This window comes from Manis pentadactyla, chromosome X (assembly GCF_030020395.1).
Source record: "Manis pentadactyla isolate mManPen7 chromosome X, mManPen7.hap1, whole genome shotgun sequence".
NCBI classification, from domain to species: Eukaryota; Metazoa; Chordata; class Mammalia; order Pholidota; family Manidae; genus Manis; species Manis pentadactyla.
In genome coordinates, this window is record NC_080038.1 from 77272278 (window position 1) to 77293786 (window position 21509).

Consider the following 21509-nt stretch of genomic DNA (forward strand, 5'->3'; position numbering starts at 1 on the left):
TTCAGAGAAATATATACTTGGTATCAGCTTTTATGTGGCAAAATCGCATTAACATCTTGGCATGATAGGTGACATTCTTAATTACATGAGCATCACAAATAAATAGGATGAATTTTCTTTAAATATAATTTAACAATATGAAAGATTTAAGTTCACAGACACTGAATTAGAATTTATGGGGAGAAATACCATTCCATTGTTGAGCTGTGAAAAATTCAATTTTTAATTAACAGAAAATTATACCAGCTGGTGGCTGTTGAGTCAGCAGATTAACATAATGCAAAAAATGATGAACTGATAGGTGACAAAGGCTTCTGAAGGTTTAAAAAAATACACACATACAAACTCAGTTTTGAAACCATGTGAAGCTAAGTGACAGCCATGAATCTGTGTTACAGTTTTTTTTGTCATTTTCTTGTGAGCTTACATACAAATCCAGAGATTTTCATAATGGTTTGAATAGTTTGTGTCAGTATTTTATTTTATTTTTGTCGGTCCCTCCCTGCCTCTGACCCACAGATAAGGGAGGAGACGCGATGAGATATCGAAGATCTGAAAGGACCAGCCAGGGGACTCAAGGTGTAGCAGCGCAAGAGTGGTGCTGAGAGGGCACCCTTCGTATTTATTGAGCAAACACATGTTAACGACAATAGAATTCTGTGTGGGGGACTTAATAGACAACCATTAACTAACTCTAAACTTAATCCTCAGCAGTCTCCTGTCTCCTGGGGTGTGAAGTCTTACATGGTGTTGAAACAATAGCAAGGGCAATTAGGTCACAGAAACTGTTTTGGTCTTGTTTGTTCTATTCCTGATCACTTATCAAGAATTACAGGAAAAATAATCAAGTCATATAGATTATACACTTGATTTCTATACTTAATTTATATATTAATCCCACATTTCCCCCTTATTTTTTTAATAAAATGTTTAAGTAGTAGGTAGACATGATAAAGATTACAGTTTCTAATAGCTTTTTAACACACTTTACTTTTTCATAAAAGATAATCTATTTTTTAAATCTCATGATGTAAAATAAAAATGGAAAGTAGAGTTTCGTGCAGTAGGAAGGCAAGTGCAGGCGATCAGGTCTGTGCCTATAGACTAGGTAGGTATTGATCCAAGCTAGACAAGGGCAACAAAACAGCCATGGGTGCAAAAGATTTTTCTCAAAACTGGGGGTGTGAGGTTCTAAGCCTCACCTCTGATGACCCCCAATTTCTTACCTGATGGCCCCCCAGCGACTGTGCCTCTCTTAAGTTGTTCCTCCCTTGAGGAATCTTACCCATCTCTGGCTAACCAGCCGTCCTCCAGGGCCATACAGGGGCATGTAAAGTTAGTAAGTGAGAGAGAATTCTTTGAAAGGTTAGCTTTTTACTTCTTTGCATATTTCCCGTGACTTCTATGCCCAGCACTTGTCTTGAGGTATCTTTATCACTTGGAAGAATTATGATACTCAGTAATTTTAAGTATGAGGCACAAATTCTAGGAAAGGGCTGTATTTAAGAAGGAAAAAGAAAAGCTATGGAAGTAGCAGATGGAAGAAAATATGAGAAGATTGATTATTTCTTTGATATAACTTCTTGTAGAGTAATGTAAGCATGTATAGGTTTTAAACTACTAATTAAATTGCACACACACATTAACATAATAGGAATACAGCTACATAACAAAAGCAGACCTACAATTACTGGCCATATCCAATGAAACCAAGAAAACCAGTTAGGTAACCCAGGCATTTGTGAAAACTTAATAATATGATGATGAATATTGTCTAATTGATTTTGAATAGTTTGAGAAAAATCAGACAAATTAAAACAACACATTCCTGGAAACTGTTCACATCCCATATGTTCTTTTAATAGCAGATAGTCTATAGTAGCGCGATTCCGAAGCACTGCAACTCACACTTCTCCTAGCTCTTGACTGAGTTCAGATAATACAGAAGCAGTCAAATTCGTTGTCTTACTATACGCACAGGCCAGCTTAGGTATATCTTTCTGCATTCCACCGACAAATCCGGGAACTGGCAGGATGAATGCAGCTGCAACTGCAACAGAGGTGGGATCTAAAAGTTTTAAGTTGTCATCACACTCAGATGGCAGAACTCGGAGAAATCTTTCATGACTATTTCCAGGATAATCTATTAGAGCAGAAAGGATGCATTCAACACCACATATACTTTGATAATGTGAAGAGAGGGCTTAGGGTGTAGACTTGTACCACCTGCCCTGCCCCTAAGGTGGGCTGGGTTGTTGTCTATTTGCTAGGGCTGTTTACAGTGAAGTCACGGGTTATGCTGAGATATCCTTCTTTATTTGCGGAACACTCAAATATTCCAGGCCAAATTGCTCCTGGCCTTATGAGCTTTAACTGATCTCAGTGAAGAATGACTCTAGAGCTTAATGTTTAACACAGAGTTTTGGTAGGGGGTTTCCTTGCATGTAGTTACATTGCTCTGGCTGCAAATATCCTGCCTTGCTTTTTCCGGAGGCCCTCACCCTCTTCTAAGCTCAAGGTCCCTGTCTCATTCCCCCCTCTACAGATAGAGACCCTGGCTCCTGCTAGGGAAAAGGGCAATGACTGCTCTGGCTGCTTCATACTGAGAGAGGGCACAGTTAGGCCTGCATCACTGGTCAGTTGAGAGAGCCTCAGAAGATTAGCACTTCTTCTATTCCGGGTTCCATTTTTATTACTATTTGCAGTTCTATGGCTTCTAGGCAAGATAGGACAAATCGTGTTATTAGGTTAAGTAGCAACATCTGGAGTTGGATTTTCCTTTTCAGAGCAACTTGACAAGATTAAGAATGTATGGCTCTAGTACTATGAGAACTAGAAATAGTAAAATTTTAATTGAAATGATGGGAGAAAACTAAAACATCTGGAGAATCATAGCTGATATTTTGGGAAAACTAGAATTCTGGATCTAGTCTACGTCCTCATGACTAGTATTAGGATTTAGTATAGATAAGGCTGCATTATTGAAACAGTACTTTTCTCTAAAATCACCCTCATTTTTATTAGAACTAACTAAATTAAGAAAATAATTAACACTTGGCTTGACTGTTTGCATAAGTGCAGCAAGAAGAGCAATTGATTACATGGGATCTTTTAAATGTGCTTTGCTGGAACTTTTCATAAGGAATTTCTGATAGGACTTTTAAAGGCCTCTCGAGGCCAGAAAGCCAAGCCAGATTTGCCATCAGGTTTTGCCTGCAGTACCTGTAGATTTGGGTGAATTCCTCTCTTCTTGATGTCCCCAAGACATTGTGAGGTTCCTGCACCTGCCAGGAAGTGACCTTCCTTACTCACCTTGTAAGGCTGCTGGGAACCTTGTAAGCAAGGTACCAGGCCAGTTCTTCCAAGGGGCTTTGTTGGCTATATAGTCAACCTTAGTTCTTTAAAACTGTTCATATCTGAGTTTATGCACGTGTCTCTCAGGTATGACATTCCAGTCAAAGCCATGGTCACATAGCCAGTGTTTTTAATTGGTCCTGTTATAAGGAAAGCAGATTCTTACTGAGCTTATGCCAATAAACATACTGCCATAAAATATAAAAATACTGAAAGTTTTTAAATTCTGGAGGGGTCAGGTAGAAAGATAAATGTTTCAATTCTGCTTATAAAGGTATTGTCATTTACTAAACTGTTGTCAGTCAGCTTAAGAGAAAAAGCTTAAACACTTTATCAGCAACATTTGAAACAAAAAGCCATAAAATCATATCCCTTAGTTTACTTAATCTTATGTAACCAATACCTGTTCTGCTGAAATCTAGTTCTTTACTAGTTTAGGAGTAATAAAACAGTGATTATAAGTGACAAAAGACTTAGAAATAACAATGGTTAAAGACCTGATGAGAGCTTACTATAAGACAGCTGACATAAGAAAATTTGGATGTTTCTGTAACATTAAACATTCAATAACAAAGTTTAGCATCATTCCCTTTGACAGTACTTTCCAGGTTAATACATATCAGATAAATAAGCCAAATTAGCCAAATATTTTCCCCGATGAGGAGAAAAAATTCCTCTGACATGTTCCAGGGGCGCTCTGGAAAATATCAGAGTTAACTAGAATTAAAAGCACCTTTTTGAATTTGATTTTGGAAAGTTGTCAGAAGTTTCTTCGGCATTTGCTTAAATAAGATTATAGGTTGCCATGAGCATACTTATCCATTTAACTAGAATGACAACAAAATACTTCAAAGGCAGACACAGAAGTTTACACAGTTGTTAGCAAAGTTCAACTTTTAGTCCTTTAATATTAAGATCTCATTTTCTTAAATACTCAGACAATTCATTGAGACTTTAAACATGAGAAACTATTTTGATAAAACAATTAGAAAACCTTTTGCAATCTTTCAACATTAAGAGCAGACTAACAGTTTAAGAAAACTTTGTCTTTTTAACTGAAAACAAAATTCTAATTTGCCTTGTACCTGATATCGAGACTCATTTGTTTTAATTTTATATAGCATGACCATATTAATTCTTCTACAAAGTTTCTACAATTTTTTTAAATTTTGAGTTCTTTCTCTTTAAATAAACAGCTGTACTTCAGAACAGTTACCTTCTTTTACCCTCAATAAAACGAATTTCCATTCCTTATACCTTCTCTTATTAAAACACACATCTTTTTGAGCAAGTAGAGATGTTTTCTTTATTACTTTAAGTAGCTTTAATTAGACCTTAAAACCATTAGGAACTTTAATTTTCAGTGAACACTGAAAGTGAGCTATTGTAAACCATTGCACTAGCATTCTTTAGATTAACAAATTTATGAACACATTTTATAATTTCTGTAACTATCAGCTTTATAGCACAGTCTTTCACTAAGCACAAAGTATGTCTACTTAGCAAAACTTTAAGGTTTTAGGTTACTTCAAAGATTCTCAGGCTGTTTGTAGGTATATACACTGTAACACACTGTAATACATTAACACCCTATTATTAAGATGTTTACTTGCTACACTTATTTAGCTTACTTATTCCTAACAAGTATGCTCACAAAACTTTTACCAAACAATAGACAAAGTCAAGCCTCTCTTTAAGCATTTTTTCTTGAAAGATTTAACAGAACATCAACTTCAATGACTTTAGGTAAACTTAGGCAGCTGATAACCATAAGGACATGTCCATTTCAGTTTAACTTCAATCAGCATTAATGCTTAGTATCCTTTATTAGAATTTTCTGGAAGTTTTAGAATGCCCAGTTTTTACAAGCGCTTGTCTTTAAATCAATTTTTATTAATACCATCCAGAGGTAGAGAAATATTTTTCATTTATACACTTAGACACACAGACATACAGATTGAGACATAATGACTGTAGTTAGCAACACTTTTCATAAAAGAACATATACACAGACAGATAAACTGATACAAAGATTTGAGTTACTAATATTCAATTGCCTTCTTTCTTTTTAGTTTACTTGATTAAAAGTATCTCAATTTTCAAGAATACACTCTAAGGGTGAGTAGTTTACATAACTGGGTTAAGGTTTAGATGGCCCCAGATTAAAAGGGCCAATGAAAGCTCTGTACTGATAGGGACTGTGTGTGTCTAAGGGGGCTGGAAATGAAATGCAAGTACAATTCTAGCACCAGTTATTTAAAGCCAGGCTGTATTGCAGAAGATTAATTTCTTCCATTTCAGGGAGTCTAGTTTAAAAATCTTCTAATTTTTTCAGATAATAATGAACCCAATAAGAATAGATTTTCAACAAAATAATTTAGAAAACTAGTTCCATATTGTAGTCTATGGGATTTTTGACTATTTCCTTTCCTTACATTAAAATAAATTCAGCTGCATAACTTTATAATACTGTATACTTCTCTCAGGGGCCAAGCCCTTCTAATCAGCGACTTAAGACTGGTGGCCAATGCTAATCATCTTTTAAGTGGCTAACAGGTGCTCAGACACATTTTATGAGATAAAGAGTGCAGCATTTAGTCAGGAATAAGAGCAATCTCTTACCTTGCAGTGGTGGGTATCAGGTTACGTGAAACTGATGAAATTAGGAGAGAGTTAGGAACATCTCCTGCCTCACTGAGAGGTCAGGGCGGCCTGAAGAAGCAGGCTGGAAGTCAGAGAGACAGAAAGAGAGACACTCCTCATGGATACCTAGTCGGGCTGTCGGGGTCTCATTCCAGACACGTGGACCTTTGAGAAGCCACTGAAGTGTAGCCTCAGCCTAGACTCTCGCAGTTGCCCAAGGCTTTCCTCAGTCCCTTGCATCCAAGGAGATGCCTCTGAAAGGGAATCCTGGCCTCCACTCAGGAGACTTTCCCGGCTCCCAAGGGAGATGGGGGATCCACTGAGGGAGACACAGGGGAACCTGTCACTCGAGACTTTTGAGAATGGCAGCCAGGCTAGTCCCATTTAAGTGGCTGACGGCACCCAATGTTGTGTGCCATATACAGCTTCCATCTATAAGGACAGGGAAAGAAAAAGCAGGCTTGGATGCTGATACTTATCTCTGAAGCTATCCCAGATGAGCCCCCAAAAATGGTGCCAGGGTTCTTGTCTGCAAAGCTGATAAATGAACTTAGCAAACAGTCAAGGTAGGAGAACTAAGGGGAGGCTTTTATTTAGAGATACAGTGAGAGGACAGACAGCTCCTGGCTCACACCAGGAGGGGACAAGAGAGCCCTGTGCACATAATTTTGACAAATTGTAGAGCTGTTTATCATTCCTTGAGCAAGTACTTTCTATTGGAATCCTTCTGAAGGAGCTTGTAAATTTAAGGAGTGTACAGTTAAAGCAAACTTTTACCTATCTGCTACAGCTAAAGGAATTGTAAAAAAATGATATCTAAGATCAGTGATAACCATGTCCCAGTCTTTTGGAATCATAGCTGGAGAAGGCAGGCCTTCTTGTAAAGGACCCATAGGTTTAAGGACTGCATTAATTAGTCTTAAGTAATGTCAGAATCTCCATTTTCCAGACTCTTTTATAATAAGTACAGGGGAATTCCACGGGCTTGTGGAAAATTCTAATCTATCTAACTGAAGCTGTTGTTGAACTAATGTGTGTAAGGCTGCCAGTTTTTCTTTATTGAGGGGTCATTGATCCACTCAAACAGCTATAGGGATAATGTTCCCCTGTCTGTGAGCGTTTTTGAAATCTCTTAATACATTACTCCAATCAGCTTGTCTGAGGGTTCCTTGTGGTGACAACCAGTAACAATGTTTTTTAATGTATTTGTGAAGTTGAGCAAAGTATTTTTTAGAAGTTTTTGCTCCTGAGGTTTTTAGGAGGGCATGGAGTAATTTTATTTAAGTAATCCTCTGAAATATCTGCTTTAGTTTCATGTTGGCCCATTATAGTGTCCCTGACGTCTCAATCCTGTCCCTACATATGCTTTCCCAGGAGTCTTACTGGATCGACAATCTTTGGAGCTTCCCCACTCTGAGTTTCTAGGGTGTCTGTTCGGGTGCCACTTGTCAGTCCCTCCCTGCCTCTGACCCGCAGATAAGGGAGGAGATGCAATGAGATATCGAAGACCTGAAAGGACCAGCCAGGGGACTCAAGGCGTAACACCGCAAGAGTGGTGCTGAGAGGGCACCCTTCGTATTTATTGAGCAAATACATGTTAACAGCAATAGAATTCTGTGGGGGGGACTTAATAGACAACCATTAACTAACTCTAAACTTAATCCTCAGCAGTCTCCAGTCTCCTGGAGCGCGAAGTCTTAGATGGTATTGAAACAATAGCAAGGGCAATTAGGTCACAGAAACTGTTTTGGTCTTGTTCTGTTCTTGATCACTTATCAGGAATTACAGGAAAAATAATCAAGTCATATAGATTATACATTTGATTTCTATACTTGATTTATATATTAATCCCACAATTTTTAACACATTTGGATAGGGGAGGAGAGCTTTGGGATATATATGCAGGGTGTTGGTTTTTTTTTTTTTTAATCTTTCCTTCTGCCTTTAATACATTTAACATTTCCCCCTCACATTTGAAGCAATGTGTAGTGTTACCAGAAGGACTTTCTCTTACTTGTATCTCATCACTGCATCTCTTTAATTACTGATGTAGCTAAAGCTGCCTATTCAGTATTTTGAGATGTCAAAGGTATAGTGCCCTATATAGTTTTTAATGTAGTCAATCTATAAAAGCTTATAGCAAAGGAAGAGGGCATTATTCATTAAACCTAGTTATACTTGAGATAATTGGTAGATAAAATGATAAACTTGTTTTTAAAAATCTTTCCTAAGAATTTACATAGTGATTAGCTGCTGAAATTCATATAATATTAGTACTGAGAGAAACCTTTGAGCTCATTACATTCAACTTCCTCATTTTCTCATTTGCCAATAAGGAAACTGTGACCCAGAGAAGTTACACTATGACTGATTTGTTCAGGGTTCTATTCAGTTTCAGATGTCCTGCTTCCCTGTTCTCTTCCTAGTGCATGATGCTGCCACTAATTATTTTTGTTTGTTGGTTGGTTTAGAGTAATGACTTCATGTTTTCTTAATAAAATTGGTACCTACTCATCCTTAAATAACTTACTTAGGTTTTACAGAAAAGAATAAGAGAAAACAACTAACCACCTGAAATTCTTGTAAGACCCAACGGCCTTATTCCGGTCTGCGCTCCCCCCGCCCAGTGAGGAGACGAAGGCCACGGCAGATCGATGCAACAAGCAAGAGGTTTATTGTTATTCCAGCTAGCTGGGGTCCAAGTGTCTGCCCGACACAGCGGGTTTCAACAAGGACCTCGAGCACTCAAAGCCAAGGGTTTATATAGCATTTTCAGAACACTTAACTCATAGTAATTTTCCACAGCTGCACATTATTTTTGCAAGACATACATCCTGGGGTTAAGCAAGAGCAAGATAAGACCACTCCTCAATTGTTAGGGAGGTTCTGCACGATAAACTTGGTATGTAGGATTAATTGACCAAGGTTAGCTGACCGAAGGCCACAGCTGCCCCCATCCCGGTGTTCATGATTAACTTGTTTTCCAAGGCCTTACCCAGTTCCAGTTTTTTTCTTTTAAGTCACAACCTCAGAAGACTGCTTCTAGGCCCTTAAGATGGCTAGTCTTATGCTAACTTATTCTCATTCTTACATTCTTTCATCCAGAAAAATATCAGTGTTAACATTTGGTTTTCGACTTTTCTCCATACATACATAGAAATAGAAAGATAGACGAGTAAATAGGCAGATATCATTTCATAAGAACAGAATTATAGTACAGTATGCATCTTATTTTTAATTTAAAAAATAAAGTATTACATTTAATTTTACTTTAATGGAAGGAAAATAAAAACAAAAGAATTACTAAGCCTCAAATAAAAATATCTGTGATGAAGAGATATGAATATGAGTTCCTAAAAGTTCTTCTGTGGTTAAGTAATGATTGTTACTTAAATTCCTAGAGTTGAGACCCTTGCTTTTCCTTTAACTTGCATGTAACAATGTTATATGTAATATTTGATTGATTCTCACATATATATATATGTTAGAATTAATACCCTATATATGTAGATTATTACATATAGAATTTGTATGTACAGAACATGGGTTCTTAATCTGAGATGCATGATGGACTTCAGAGAATCTGTAACTCCCCCACCTGAAACTGTATGAAAAATTGGGTATAGACAATAGATGTCTTCTAATTGATATTGTCAGGACTGGTAGTTAATAATAAAAAATATTAAAGCAGGAAGTTTTTAAAAAATAATATGTATTTAAATTTTTATTTTATTTCAAATTAAAACATAAATTAGTGTTTGATTTATTTTATTTTTTTTTATTTTGAAGTAGGGCTTTCCTGTGAGCATGGGCCTTCTAGTTGCAAATCCATAGCATTTTTCTTATAGTTAGCTGTATGTGTAATATGTCTTGTACTGTTTTCAGTTTGGGTTTCTTCAAAGTAGAATGAACACTTAAAAACATTTTTAAATGATATGAGTGCAGAATCCTCTTAAATTTTTATTATTTCTCCCAGCCTTTTACTGTTGTCTTTCCCACCACTAATTTAACTGTAGTTATTTTCTTAGTAATTCAGTTTTGAGTCTTTCCAAAGCATTTAATTTTCCTAGACACAATTCTCTTTATTCTCGTATTTCATCCTATTATGTTACATTTAAATTGTTTAATTATAGTGAAACTGATGTAAAGACTTGGAAACAAATACAGCTTATTGTTGGCCAGCAGGCAAATCACTTGTGAAAGACAGTACTCAATTGAGTGTATTGGAGAGCACTCAACGGCAATGAATATTTAGCATTCTATGAACATCATTTCTTGTAAAAATTTAAAACATCTTCAGTTAATCAGACAAGTCTCTTATAAAGATGTTATGTGGGAACCTACTGTATGTGTAGTATTTTTCTGAAGGAAAGGGCTCATACCTTTGAAGAGATTATTCAAGGGGTCTGTGTGGTAAAAAAAAGGTTACAAAATGATAGTTCAGAAAGTCCTTTGAAAAATAAAAGTCACACTCAAGTTATTCACCACTTTGGAAATATACTTCAAGATGGGTTACCCTTTGCTTTTTTATATTATTCCTCACAATATTTTCATTATTAACTATGTAGAGAGTAACAAGTCAGCTGTCTTTGAAAACTGAAATATATAGAAATAGATTTACCAAATATTGTCATAACACCTATTTTTTTTAAAAACTATTAAGCTTTACTGAAGGGCATTTTTTTTTAACTTGAATGTGCTCAGAGATATATCTTGTTTCTGGATGAAAGGACTCAATATTAGAATATGGCAGATGTTCCCAAATTTATAAACTTAATTCAGTTCTTAAAAGATTCCTGGATTTGGAGGGAATATGACATTGATTCAACCAGTATTTGTTGTCCACCTGCCAGGTATCAGTAACCATACTAAGCTATAGCATAGATAATAAAATAGACCAAGAGAATAAAAGAGCATGTCCAAAAACAAATATATTGACGATGTCTTTGTAAATGTTATGGGGCTGGGGGAGGGCATAGTAAAGGTGGCACTTCACTTCAGTGTGTAAAGAAAGGATAGATTATTCAAGAAATGTTTTGAAATAATTGGCTTTTTTGGAAAAATACTTAGACCTTTACAGATATGCAAAAATAAATTCTGGGTGGAATAAAGATCTAATTATAAAATATAGAACTATAAAATATTAAAAGAAAAAAGAAGGATATTTGTGTAATCTTGATATAGGAAAGGCCTTAAGCAAAGCACAATCTGGAAGTCATCAAAGAAAAAAATTACTATATTGTACTACAGCAAAATAAATACATTTCTGTTGATCACAATATACCATTATATACTGGTTAACTATAAGTTTAATGGATATCAGAAAGACTGGAAAAACTCTCTGCAACATATATAACAAAGAACAAAATAACATAATCCTTCATATATTAAGAGCTCCTATAAATTGATAGGATAAAGATGAGTGACCTCTAAGAAAATAAAGTATATGAACAAGCGATACACAAAATAAGATACATAAATGACCTAACATATGAAACTAAACTTCATCAGCAATCAAATAAATGCAAATTTAAAAATTCATTTAGATATTGGCAGTTAGCTTTTCAATTTGATGAAGATTTAAAAGATTCATAATAATGCTGCTGGTAAATGGAGTAGGAAAAAAGACATATACTCGGTGGGTGTGTTAATTGCTAGTGTATTGCTGACTTTCTGGAGATAGTGTGGCACTATTATCAAAAATTAAAATGTATATAATCCTTAATCCAGTTATTTCACATCTAGGAATTTGTGTCTAGGAAACACCACAAGGGTGTATGATCCTAGTTGTATGCATAAGGGTGCTAATCACAGCGTGCTTATAATTGCACACACACACAAAAAGGAAATATCCCATATTCCCATCAGCGAGGGATTATCAGCAAGGATTTGTTAAACAAATCATAATGCCCATATGCCCATCAGTAGGGGACTTGTTGAACTAATTGTGGCATATCCATTATTGAAAACCAACTATGCAGCTATCGAGAAAGAAGCACGTCTACTGGTATATAAACCGATATGGAAACATCTGTATGACACATTGTTAAGCCTTTAAAAAATCAAATCTCAAAATAATATGTATAGTGTGATATCACTTGTATTTAAAAAGGAAACTAAATGTATATGTGTGTAGTTTATTTTAAATTTAATTTAAAACATAATTGAGATTGCGGTACATCATCTATAATCTCTGTTTTTCAATTCAGTAGTCCATCATGAACTTCGACCCATGTCAGTGCATATAAGTCTACTTCATCCTTTTTGGTAGATCTATAGTTATTAACATTGTGTTTGTTTTAAAATGCTGTGTGTGTGCATGCATAGTGTATATATAAGAGGCAAAATTCAGGAAGAATATCCACACAACTGTTAACAAAGGTTACACTGAGGACTTTCTTTACAAGAGCACTTTGTAAAGGAGAGCACTTTCTTTATACTAGTGGATTGATTTTTCTCAAGTGTAGGTATATACTTAGCAAAGACAATAAAAATACTTCTTTTTAAGGAAGAAAAAGTTTAAAAATGAATGTTTATAGAAAGTGTAATCCTGGAAAACTCTCCAAAACCTCTTTAAAACTTGACAGATCCATAGCTTTTGAAATTACTTTTGCAGTAAGGAACAGAAGGATGGGAAAAGAACAGAAAAAAGGAATCAGAAGTAGGTTTTCAAAGGGAAAGAGGTATGAATGAAATTAATAACAACTTGCAGAATTCAGTCAGCACCCTGACATCTGCTTGTAGTGTGTTTGTGCTTCAGTTTTTTATTTCATGTTTTCACCACAAAGAATATTATTCCCAGTAGAAATGCATTGATGCTTTTTCTTTATGACCAGAGAAAGCACCACAAATATTCAAGCAAATGCATTAATTTTATAGCATCTTAAAGTTTCATTTTGTCAGTCAACTGTTTATTATGTCAAACAATCTTTCCCAAACAGTTTAAAATTCACATGTTACAGTGTGAAGAAAACTGTACATTTTTTAGACTATTTTTTAGAGCAGTTCTAGGTTCACAACAAAATTAAGGGGAAGGAATGTAGATTTCCCATACACTCCCTGCCCCCACACATGGATAGTCTTCCCCATTTTCAGCGTCCCTCACTAGAGTTGTACATGCATTACAATTGATTAGCCTGTATTAACACATTGTCATCACCCAAAGTCCACAGTTTACATTAGGATTCACTCTTGGTGTTGTACTTAACTATACAGCTTTTAGCCTTTTACGTGATGCAAATAGTTTTTCATATAAGATTTAGAAAATGGGGCTTTGTGTTATATGACCTAGAGATTTATATCTTTAGTATTGATTCTAACCTAGATGTTCTTATAAAATACCTAACAAAATTTTTAATATTTTTATTTTAACTTTTTAAAATATGTTATTTGATTTACTTTTTGTTTTAATTAGGTAACTGGGAAAAAGGCATATGCTACAAGTCAGCAAATTTATGAAGCAGTTAAATCATTGTGGACAAAAAACAACAAAGAATTATTTCCTGAACATAAAGAAAAAACTAAGGTAGAGTTTAAATGAACCAAAAATGTAGACATTGAGGGTTTCTAGGGAGAAAGAGGTTTGGCTTGTCATGGGAATCCTAGATAGGCTGAGGATAGAATAAAAGGAAATGAAGAAACATAATATCTTTGCATGCTAGAATTTTTGGGGATATTTTTTTCTTTTAGTAAAATGATTTACTTATGAAGGAAAAATATTTTTGGTAAACAGCTAGGAAACTTGGCTGAAATGGAAATCCCTGAAAAAACAACTCATGACCTGAAACCCTCAGTGCCTTTGCCAAAAGAACTCAGCTATGAAACAAAGACCAACTCAGAATCCACCTCAGGTTTGTTCAGAGTAATTCAATTTTGTCTTCATTCTTTTCTTAAATAATTTTATAGTATTATAATCAGCAGTTTGAATTTATTTATGTGTTTTCTTTATAAATATTTTATCTTATATCTATAGTCTGTTTATCAGTTTAGATTCTGAGGTACTAAGGTACCTGGGACTTTTTCTAATTGCCATTTAGTTCATAATACAGATACTTTGCATATGGGGTTATAGAATATCACTGGCAGTTGGGTAACTGAAGCATTTAATATCACTTTATAAATGTGAGTTTTTTAATCAAATGGAGGAAAATGTACCTTCCTGGATTCTACCAATGTATAGGCTGTAAGTGTGAGTCACATCTGTATAGAAATACTATCTTTCCATTTCTTGCACTGCTTACCCCTATCAGTCTTAGCTTCCACCATCAGTTTTATTTAGTTTTTCTACTGGGAGAACTTTCAACACCAAATAGTTAAAATAGCATCAATTATAATACTCAATAATTTTGCTAGTATTAGGTACTGGCAATACTTTGTGGGAACAAATAGTGATAATTACACTTTCTAGGTAAATACTTCTGTGGTTTTACTGTAATCAAAAAGCAGGTAACACAGTGTTTACTGTTTCAATAGTGTATTCCCATAAACTCAGCAGCCACTGGCTTGCACAGGTTTGTCTATCTGTACAATGTGAATGGTACTACCCATTAAGTTGTTTTATTGCAAAGGAAATAGGACCAAAACACAGGTAGAGAATTCGCAAATAATGATAATATCTGTACTTTATTGAGCATCTACTGTGGTGTAAAGAGCTGTAAGTATATTATATTATTCAGTCCTCACCCAAAAACCAAAACAAACAAGAAAAAACTTTGGTCTTTATGTAATTACAATCACTTTTTGATGAAAACACTGACAGAGAGCTTAAGTAACTTGCCCCAAATCGTACAACTTATGAGTAGCAAAGTTGTGTTTATAGTCTAGGTAATCCTGACACCAAAAGCCCAAGCTCTTTCCATTCTGTATAGATTAATTTAAACCAGAGTTCAGTCTCTAATTTCAGCCTCCTTATGTTTCACTTAATCTTCATAAAAGCTGTCACTGAGTAACAAACCTGATTTGAGTTTTACTATTGAAAAATCAAAAACTCTAGAGACCAAGAGATCTGTGAAACAGAGCCTTTCCAGATGCTAACCAGAAAAAGGACTGAGTCCTGGGACAGGAAGTTTCTGTTCAGCAGCAGCAAGGCCAGTTAACAGAAACAACTTGTCCACTAGACTTAAGAAACAGGACACATTTATAAGGGGTCTTAAGGAAAGAAAGTTCTTTAAATTCACATTTAAAAAGGTGGGCTAATGCAAAATGGGGAAGTCCAGGGGTAGGTGATTAGTCCATAGAGTAGGCTCATAGATTTTGTGTCAAGGATGGTCAGGCACTGTTCATCCACTAGGGAGATGCAGTGGTTCTGGGGACCCTCTGGATAATTGTTGAAATGGCTTCATCCAGCATCATGGAGTTTCTATTTAGCTATGGCCCTTGGCTGTTGACTGATTATCTAACTTTGTCCTTCACCTCATTCTCTGGCTGTTATGTCACTTAATTTTAGGACATTTCAGAATTTTTCCTTTTCGCTATTTTTTCTGTCACCTATCCTTTCTAATCAAGGTAAGTTATACAGTTTTTAGGGTCTTTCTGAGTAATCCACAGTTGACCGTATTCCCACAAGTATATAATATATCCACTCATTTTTCTAAATGCCTGTCAATTCCAGAGTATCTTCGTGGAGATGAAACATGTTACAGCTTAACAGTGGGACCAAACCATCTCTAGCCAGTGTCTTTTCTTCACACACAGAGATTCTGGAACAATACCTGCCCATCATGGATAATGTAGTATATGAAAAGCATTAAAAGGAGATATGTAGAGAGAAAGATGCCAGTACTATTCATCCTTATCATGTATCATTCAGAGTTGATTATACAGTACTCGGGATTCACCATTTCCATCATTTATATGCAATACCAAAGGTCCAAGATACAGGAAACAGGTGTGATTATGAGCACAGATTTTAGAATAAGATCTGAATCTGAGTCCTAGATACATTTACTAGTTCTATTGCCTGGGGCAAGTTATCTAATACCGCAAGTCTCAATCTCTTCATCCACTAAAGGGAGACAATAATAGTGTCTTTCTCATATGGTTGTAATAAGGATCAAATGAGATATTGCACTAAAGCACAAAGTACAGTGTCGAGGACATACTAAGTTCTCAATGAGTGTTAGAAGATATCATTTGCCTAAGTAATCAGCCATTTGGCTGGTAAACAAATAGACTTTCATTGAACAAACTTTGGGAGTATATTACTTAGCTAAGGAACCTAGCCATAGCCATCACTTATCACCATACAGCATAGGTTGGATGTACTGTCCAACTATATATACTGTGGCTCTGAATATGAGTTTGGTTGTTCTTTATCATCCATATACGTTTATGGCAAAAATTGTTATTTGGGGAATCACAAATTTAGAAATTTGGGGACATGGACCTTTTCAAAACCTGATGAAAGCAGAATGAAATCTCTCACAGTCCTACAGGGTTCATGCCCCTCTAAAGCAGAGGTTGGCAACCTGTGGCTCTTGTGCCAAATCTGGCTCACCACTTTTTATACATTCCACAAGCCAAGAATGGTTTCTATGTGATTTACATAGTTGAAAGAATCAAAAGAAAACTATTTTATAACAAGTGAAAATCATATGAAATTCAAATCTCAGTGCCCATAAATGAAATTTTATTGGAACACAGCCATACACATTCATTTATGTTATTGTCTCTGGCTGTTTTTGCACAGCTTAACAGTTGCACTAGAGACCTTACAAAATTTTTTACAAAAACAAACCTTTTCAAAGTTCAAAATATTTATTTTGGCCCTTTGCAGAAAAAGTGCTGATTCCTGTTATAGAGGGATAAAGTGTGCCATACATAAATGGACTCATCATCCTCATGATTTTTGCTGGATTTTTTTATGGGTCAGGACACTAAACAGCCAAGCTCAAAACCTCTAAAGGGCAAAACCAAATTTCCTACAGTCTTTCAGTATAAGGGAGACCTAAACTCATCAAGCTCTCAGTCATAAGCTTGGGAGTGCCATACCTGAGGAACAGGGAGGAACCAACCAGTTGACTGACTCTTACTGAAACTGTAACTCAGCTCACTGCCTGATTGGACTGAGATGAACACTTCACCCTTCCTAAAAAAGGAAAAGGGGCCCCTCTCTTGTGGAGGATATCATCTGGAGCTTCTATGATTCTTATATACACAATTTCCACCATATAGACAAACAAAATACTAATCATGCAAAAAGGCAGGCAGATTGACTGGCAATCAAAAGAGAAAAGAAATAGTAGCAGCAGACCCACAGGTGATCTAAATATTGAATTAAAAGAAAAGGACTTTATGACTAATATTTTAATTAGAAAAAATGATAAACAAAATGGATGGAAAATGGAGAATTTCACAGAAAATAAGAATCTATTAAAAAGTGAAGGGTAATCTAAAAGTAAATAAAAACAGTATCTGAAATTAACTCATTGGATGGGTTTAACAGCAGACTATACAAAAGAGGACAGAAGTAATGAACTCAAATACAGGTCAACAGACAACAGACAAACTGAATTACAGAGAGAAAAAAGAATGAAAAGATTAGAACAAAGTATGGGAATACTTTTCAGTGATTAGTATCTTTAAGTGTTTCAATTACTCAGAAGCTGAGTATCATCCCAACTTTATACAAAAGAAACAAAAATAGAATTCCTAACAATCCTAACTTCACTGAGTAATTTGTGATCTGTCCCAATTTTTGTAACCAACTTGCTTGAAATATAAATGAGATAATGTGTGAACTAAATTCTTAATGAACAGATATCACCTAATGGCTATTTGAGATAATAATTCATTGCTGTTTTATAACTGTAAACGTCTTTATTCCCTTTTTGGTTTTTGTAACACCAACTTTTTTAAAAGTCTGCTAAAAACCTTTAAACACGAAATGTTTTTATGAGAGATTAAAAATATGATAAAGTGCAAAGAAAAGCATTACAATGAGTAGGGGAGATTCAAGAAGAGTTTTACGACTGCAATTCCTTTGGGAGGACAGAGAGCACTGAATCATCTCAGGGGGTGATGAAATTTCTAAGAGGAAAGATAGAATCCTTAATTACTCAGAAAAGCATGAGATGAATCTTTTTTAAAAGGCAGAAATCAGATGGCCTAGGCTAAGTGGTTCTAAACCACAGGGATCCATATCACAATCACTTGATTTTTTTTCCCCCCTCAAATTCACTCTACCTGAGAAATTTCTAGAGGTGAGGGCCACAAGCAGGTGAATTGTAGGAAAAACTCCACAGGCAATTCTCATGTATATTCCTCTAGTTAACAATGTCTGACATAAGCTGTGAATAAATTAAAAACTTCAAACTTCTCAATAGATTTTGAGAGGTAGAGATCTAAAAGCAAAGGAGCCTTCAAATTTGGATGGGCTGAATCTTTGACCAGACTTTGGACAAGAATATAAATTAAGGAAGTGAGTAAAAGTGTTAGAGAACTTCGTCAAATGGTGGACATTGTTAAGGAAATTATACACATTCAGACTTATATAAAATAATCGTTTTGTCTCATGCTTACTATAATGGTATGTTTGATTAAAAACTACTTTCATAGTACACTTTCCATTTGTACTGAGCAAAGGATTCCACCAGATGGCAGTAAACATACACTTGAGAAAGGAGCAGTTGAGAAAAACCTCTGTTAAACCTTTTTAGTGTGCCAGGGATCCCTTTGCAGACTGTTTTTAAAAGCGTAAAATAAAATGCATAGTAATATGGGAGTTGCCGCAAATATATTACATAGCGATATCTAACAACATATCTAATAAAGGCAATAGTTTTGAAGTAGTGGCAATTGTAAATATTTCAAAACATTTATAACTATAGTGTGGTATGAAAATACCTGTGATTTCTATTAGTGACAGAAGCTAAGGTACTGCTATACTATTGTGGTTTGTTGCCTACATTCCTTATTGAAGAAGATGTTAATTGTCAGCCAGAGATTAATGAAAATAAAGGCAAATTTCCCCTATCCAAGTTCATTGATCACATGGATTCTATCCACAGACCCCCAAAGGGATCCCAGACTAAGGTTCTCTATCCTGTGGAGAACTGTATTAGTGTCATGGGTAGTGGTTACTTATGACCTGGTTGTTTTTTAACATATTTGGTGGTGAAATTACACATAGATACATCACACTTTATAAAATAGGAAATGTTTCTGAAAAGATACGTGTAAAAGAAATCATTGTGTGTAAATCTGTGTCTCCCCTTAATTTTCGTCATAAAATTGGTAGTTAAATTTTATGGAAGAAAAGTGTGTCTTCCAAATATGACAAAATTATTTAAAAATCAGGTTTTGAAAAACCTTTCAAATAAAATTTTCTGAAAAAATATTTTTAGTCTTGTCACCAAATATAGTTTTTTCTGGCCTACTTACCAATGCACAGTGTATTATATGCAGCATTTTGTGCATATTATTATATTGAATACTGAAAAAATTGTGTCATTGTTACTACTCTCACCCCCGTTTTACAGAAGAGCCATGTTGTGTTGGGAAGTCAGACAAAACTGGGTTCAATCCTGGCTCTATCACTTATCAGCTTAGTGACACTGGTTCAGTTTCTTACCTCTCTAAGTAAATATGTCCTTATCTGTAAAACAAGGACAATATAAAAATACCATGTGTCTCTTGGTGATATTGTGAGATAATGCATGAAAATAATAAAGCATCTTGACTGGCACACAATTAACAAGATCACCATTGATCCACACATTGCCAAACTAAGGAGTCCAGTGTTAGTCCCCATTTTATGTAATCCCATCAGAAACTTTTAACACAGGTAATTACTTCTTTCTCCTTGAAACAGTCCCTTCACTAGGCCTGTGGGGAACCACTTGTTCTTGATTCTCTTATCTCTCTGACTGGCTGTTCCTTCTCATTCTTCTCTGCTACAGCCTCTTAATTTTCACAACCTCAAAATGTTGGTGTATCCAAAGGGCTCATTCTTTGGACTTCTTCTCTGATGCTCTAGATGTTCTCATATAGTCCCATATTTTTAAATGCCATATATAGGCTAGGACTATAACATTTATAACCAGCCCAGACCTCTCCTGAACTTACAGACTCACATTTCTAGCTGCTTACTCGAATATTTGTACTCAGATGTCTAGTTAGCAATTCAAATTTAACACATCCAAAATTTAACACTTCACTTGCCTTCCCACAAACATGCTTCTCTAGCATTTTTCCCTATCTCAGTAAATGTCAACTCTATTCGTCCAATTTCTCAAGTTAAAGAGTCTCTCTCACTCAACATAGTGAGTCCATGTAGGAAGTCTTGTCCATTCTATGTTCAGAGGTTTTCCAGAATCCAGTCCCTTTTCACCACCTCTACTGTTACTGCCCTTAGTTGAAGCCATCAGCATCTCTCTCCTGAAGCACTGAAACAGCTTACCAACTGGTCTCCCTGCTTCCATCCTTGTTCCCCTATAGTCACTTCTCCCTATAGCCAAGAGTGATCTTATGGAAAACATATGTCACTCTCCTGCTCAAAACTGTCCAGTAGCTTCTCATTGCACTTAAAAAAAAACACCTAACCACAGCCCTATGTGGCCTAGCCTTCCAATCATGTCTCCTGTCACTCTCACTGAACCCACCATCACTGGGGTTCTCCCTTCATTGTTCCAGCCATACTGGCCATTGTGTGGTTCCTCAGACATGCCTCAGGTTCATTATACTTACCATCTGCTCCTCTTATAAGGCATTTTCTCCAGATATCTATAGGACTCACACTCACACCCTCACCTCCTTCAGTTTTTTGCTCTGATATCACCTTTCTAGAAGGCTTTCCCTGGCCACCGTATTTAAAGTTGCAAATCACCCAAGGACTCCATATGCCCCTCTGTTTTATTTTTCTGCAAAACACACCACCATCTGATATATATGTTACTTAATTTATTGTTAGTTTCACCCAACTTGAATTTTAGCTTCATGTTGGCAGAGATTTTTATGTGTTTTATTCACTGCTGTATTTATTCCCAGTACCAACAATAAATTTGTTAAATGAATTACTAATTTTTTTCATTTTAATACTTTATCAGGTACCACACAGTTTATGCCTGACCCCAAGCTCATGGATCACGGGCAGTCCCATCCAGAAGATGTAGATATGTACAGCACTAGAAGCTGAAATAGTCTGCATAGAGAACAACAAGATGTGTGAAGTTGCAAATAATGGTGAAAATATCATGTGATGGGTAACTTTGATGCATAGAGTATAACTTAAACCAAGTTTTTCCCTAACATCTTCCAATGTTCAGTTTGACCAGTCACATAAATGATTAAAACACAAACTGAATACAATCCAAATAATATTTAAAACTGACAAGGAGGCAGAAATAGATATATTACAATGCATTTGATGATTTTCAAGAGTGTTTATAAAAAACAAAAATACAGCAAATATATAAACACTGATGAGACTAAAATCTGAAAAATATAGGTATATGTATATATATAAATATTTATACATATACATGTATATTTGCTTCAGCTTTTCCAAATTAATG

At 35.4% G+C, this 21509-nt stretch overlaps 1 protein-coding gene across 3 annotated transcripts in view; it reads left to right on the forward strand.

Annotated features, from left to right (window-relative positions):
- Window positions 1-21394, forward strand: part of APOOL (apolipoprotein O like) — a 106483-nt gene extending 85089 nt beyond the window's left edge. For all 3 annotated transcript variants that reach the window (XM_036905350.2, XM_036905352.2, XM_057496112.1), the window contains 3 exons: window positions 13412-13522; window positions 13730-13847; window positions 21042-21394. In XM_036905350.2, the coding sequence (XP_036761245.2) occupies window positions 13412-13522; window positions 13730-13847; window positions 21042-21130 (318 nt within the window). In that variant the 3' untranslated portion in view covers window positions 21131-21394. The remainder of the gene's footprint in view (window positions 1-13411; window positions 13523-13729; window positions 13848-21041) is intronic.
- Window positions 21395-21509: the final 115 nt, after the last annotated feature.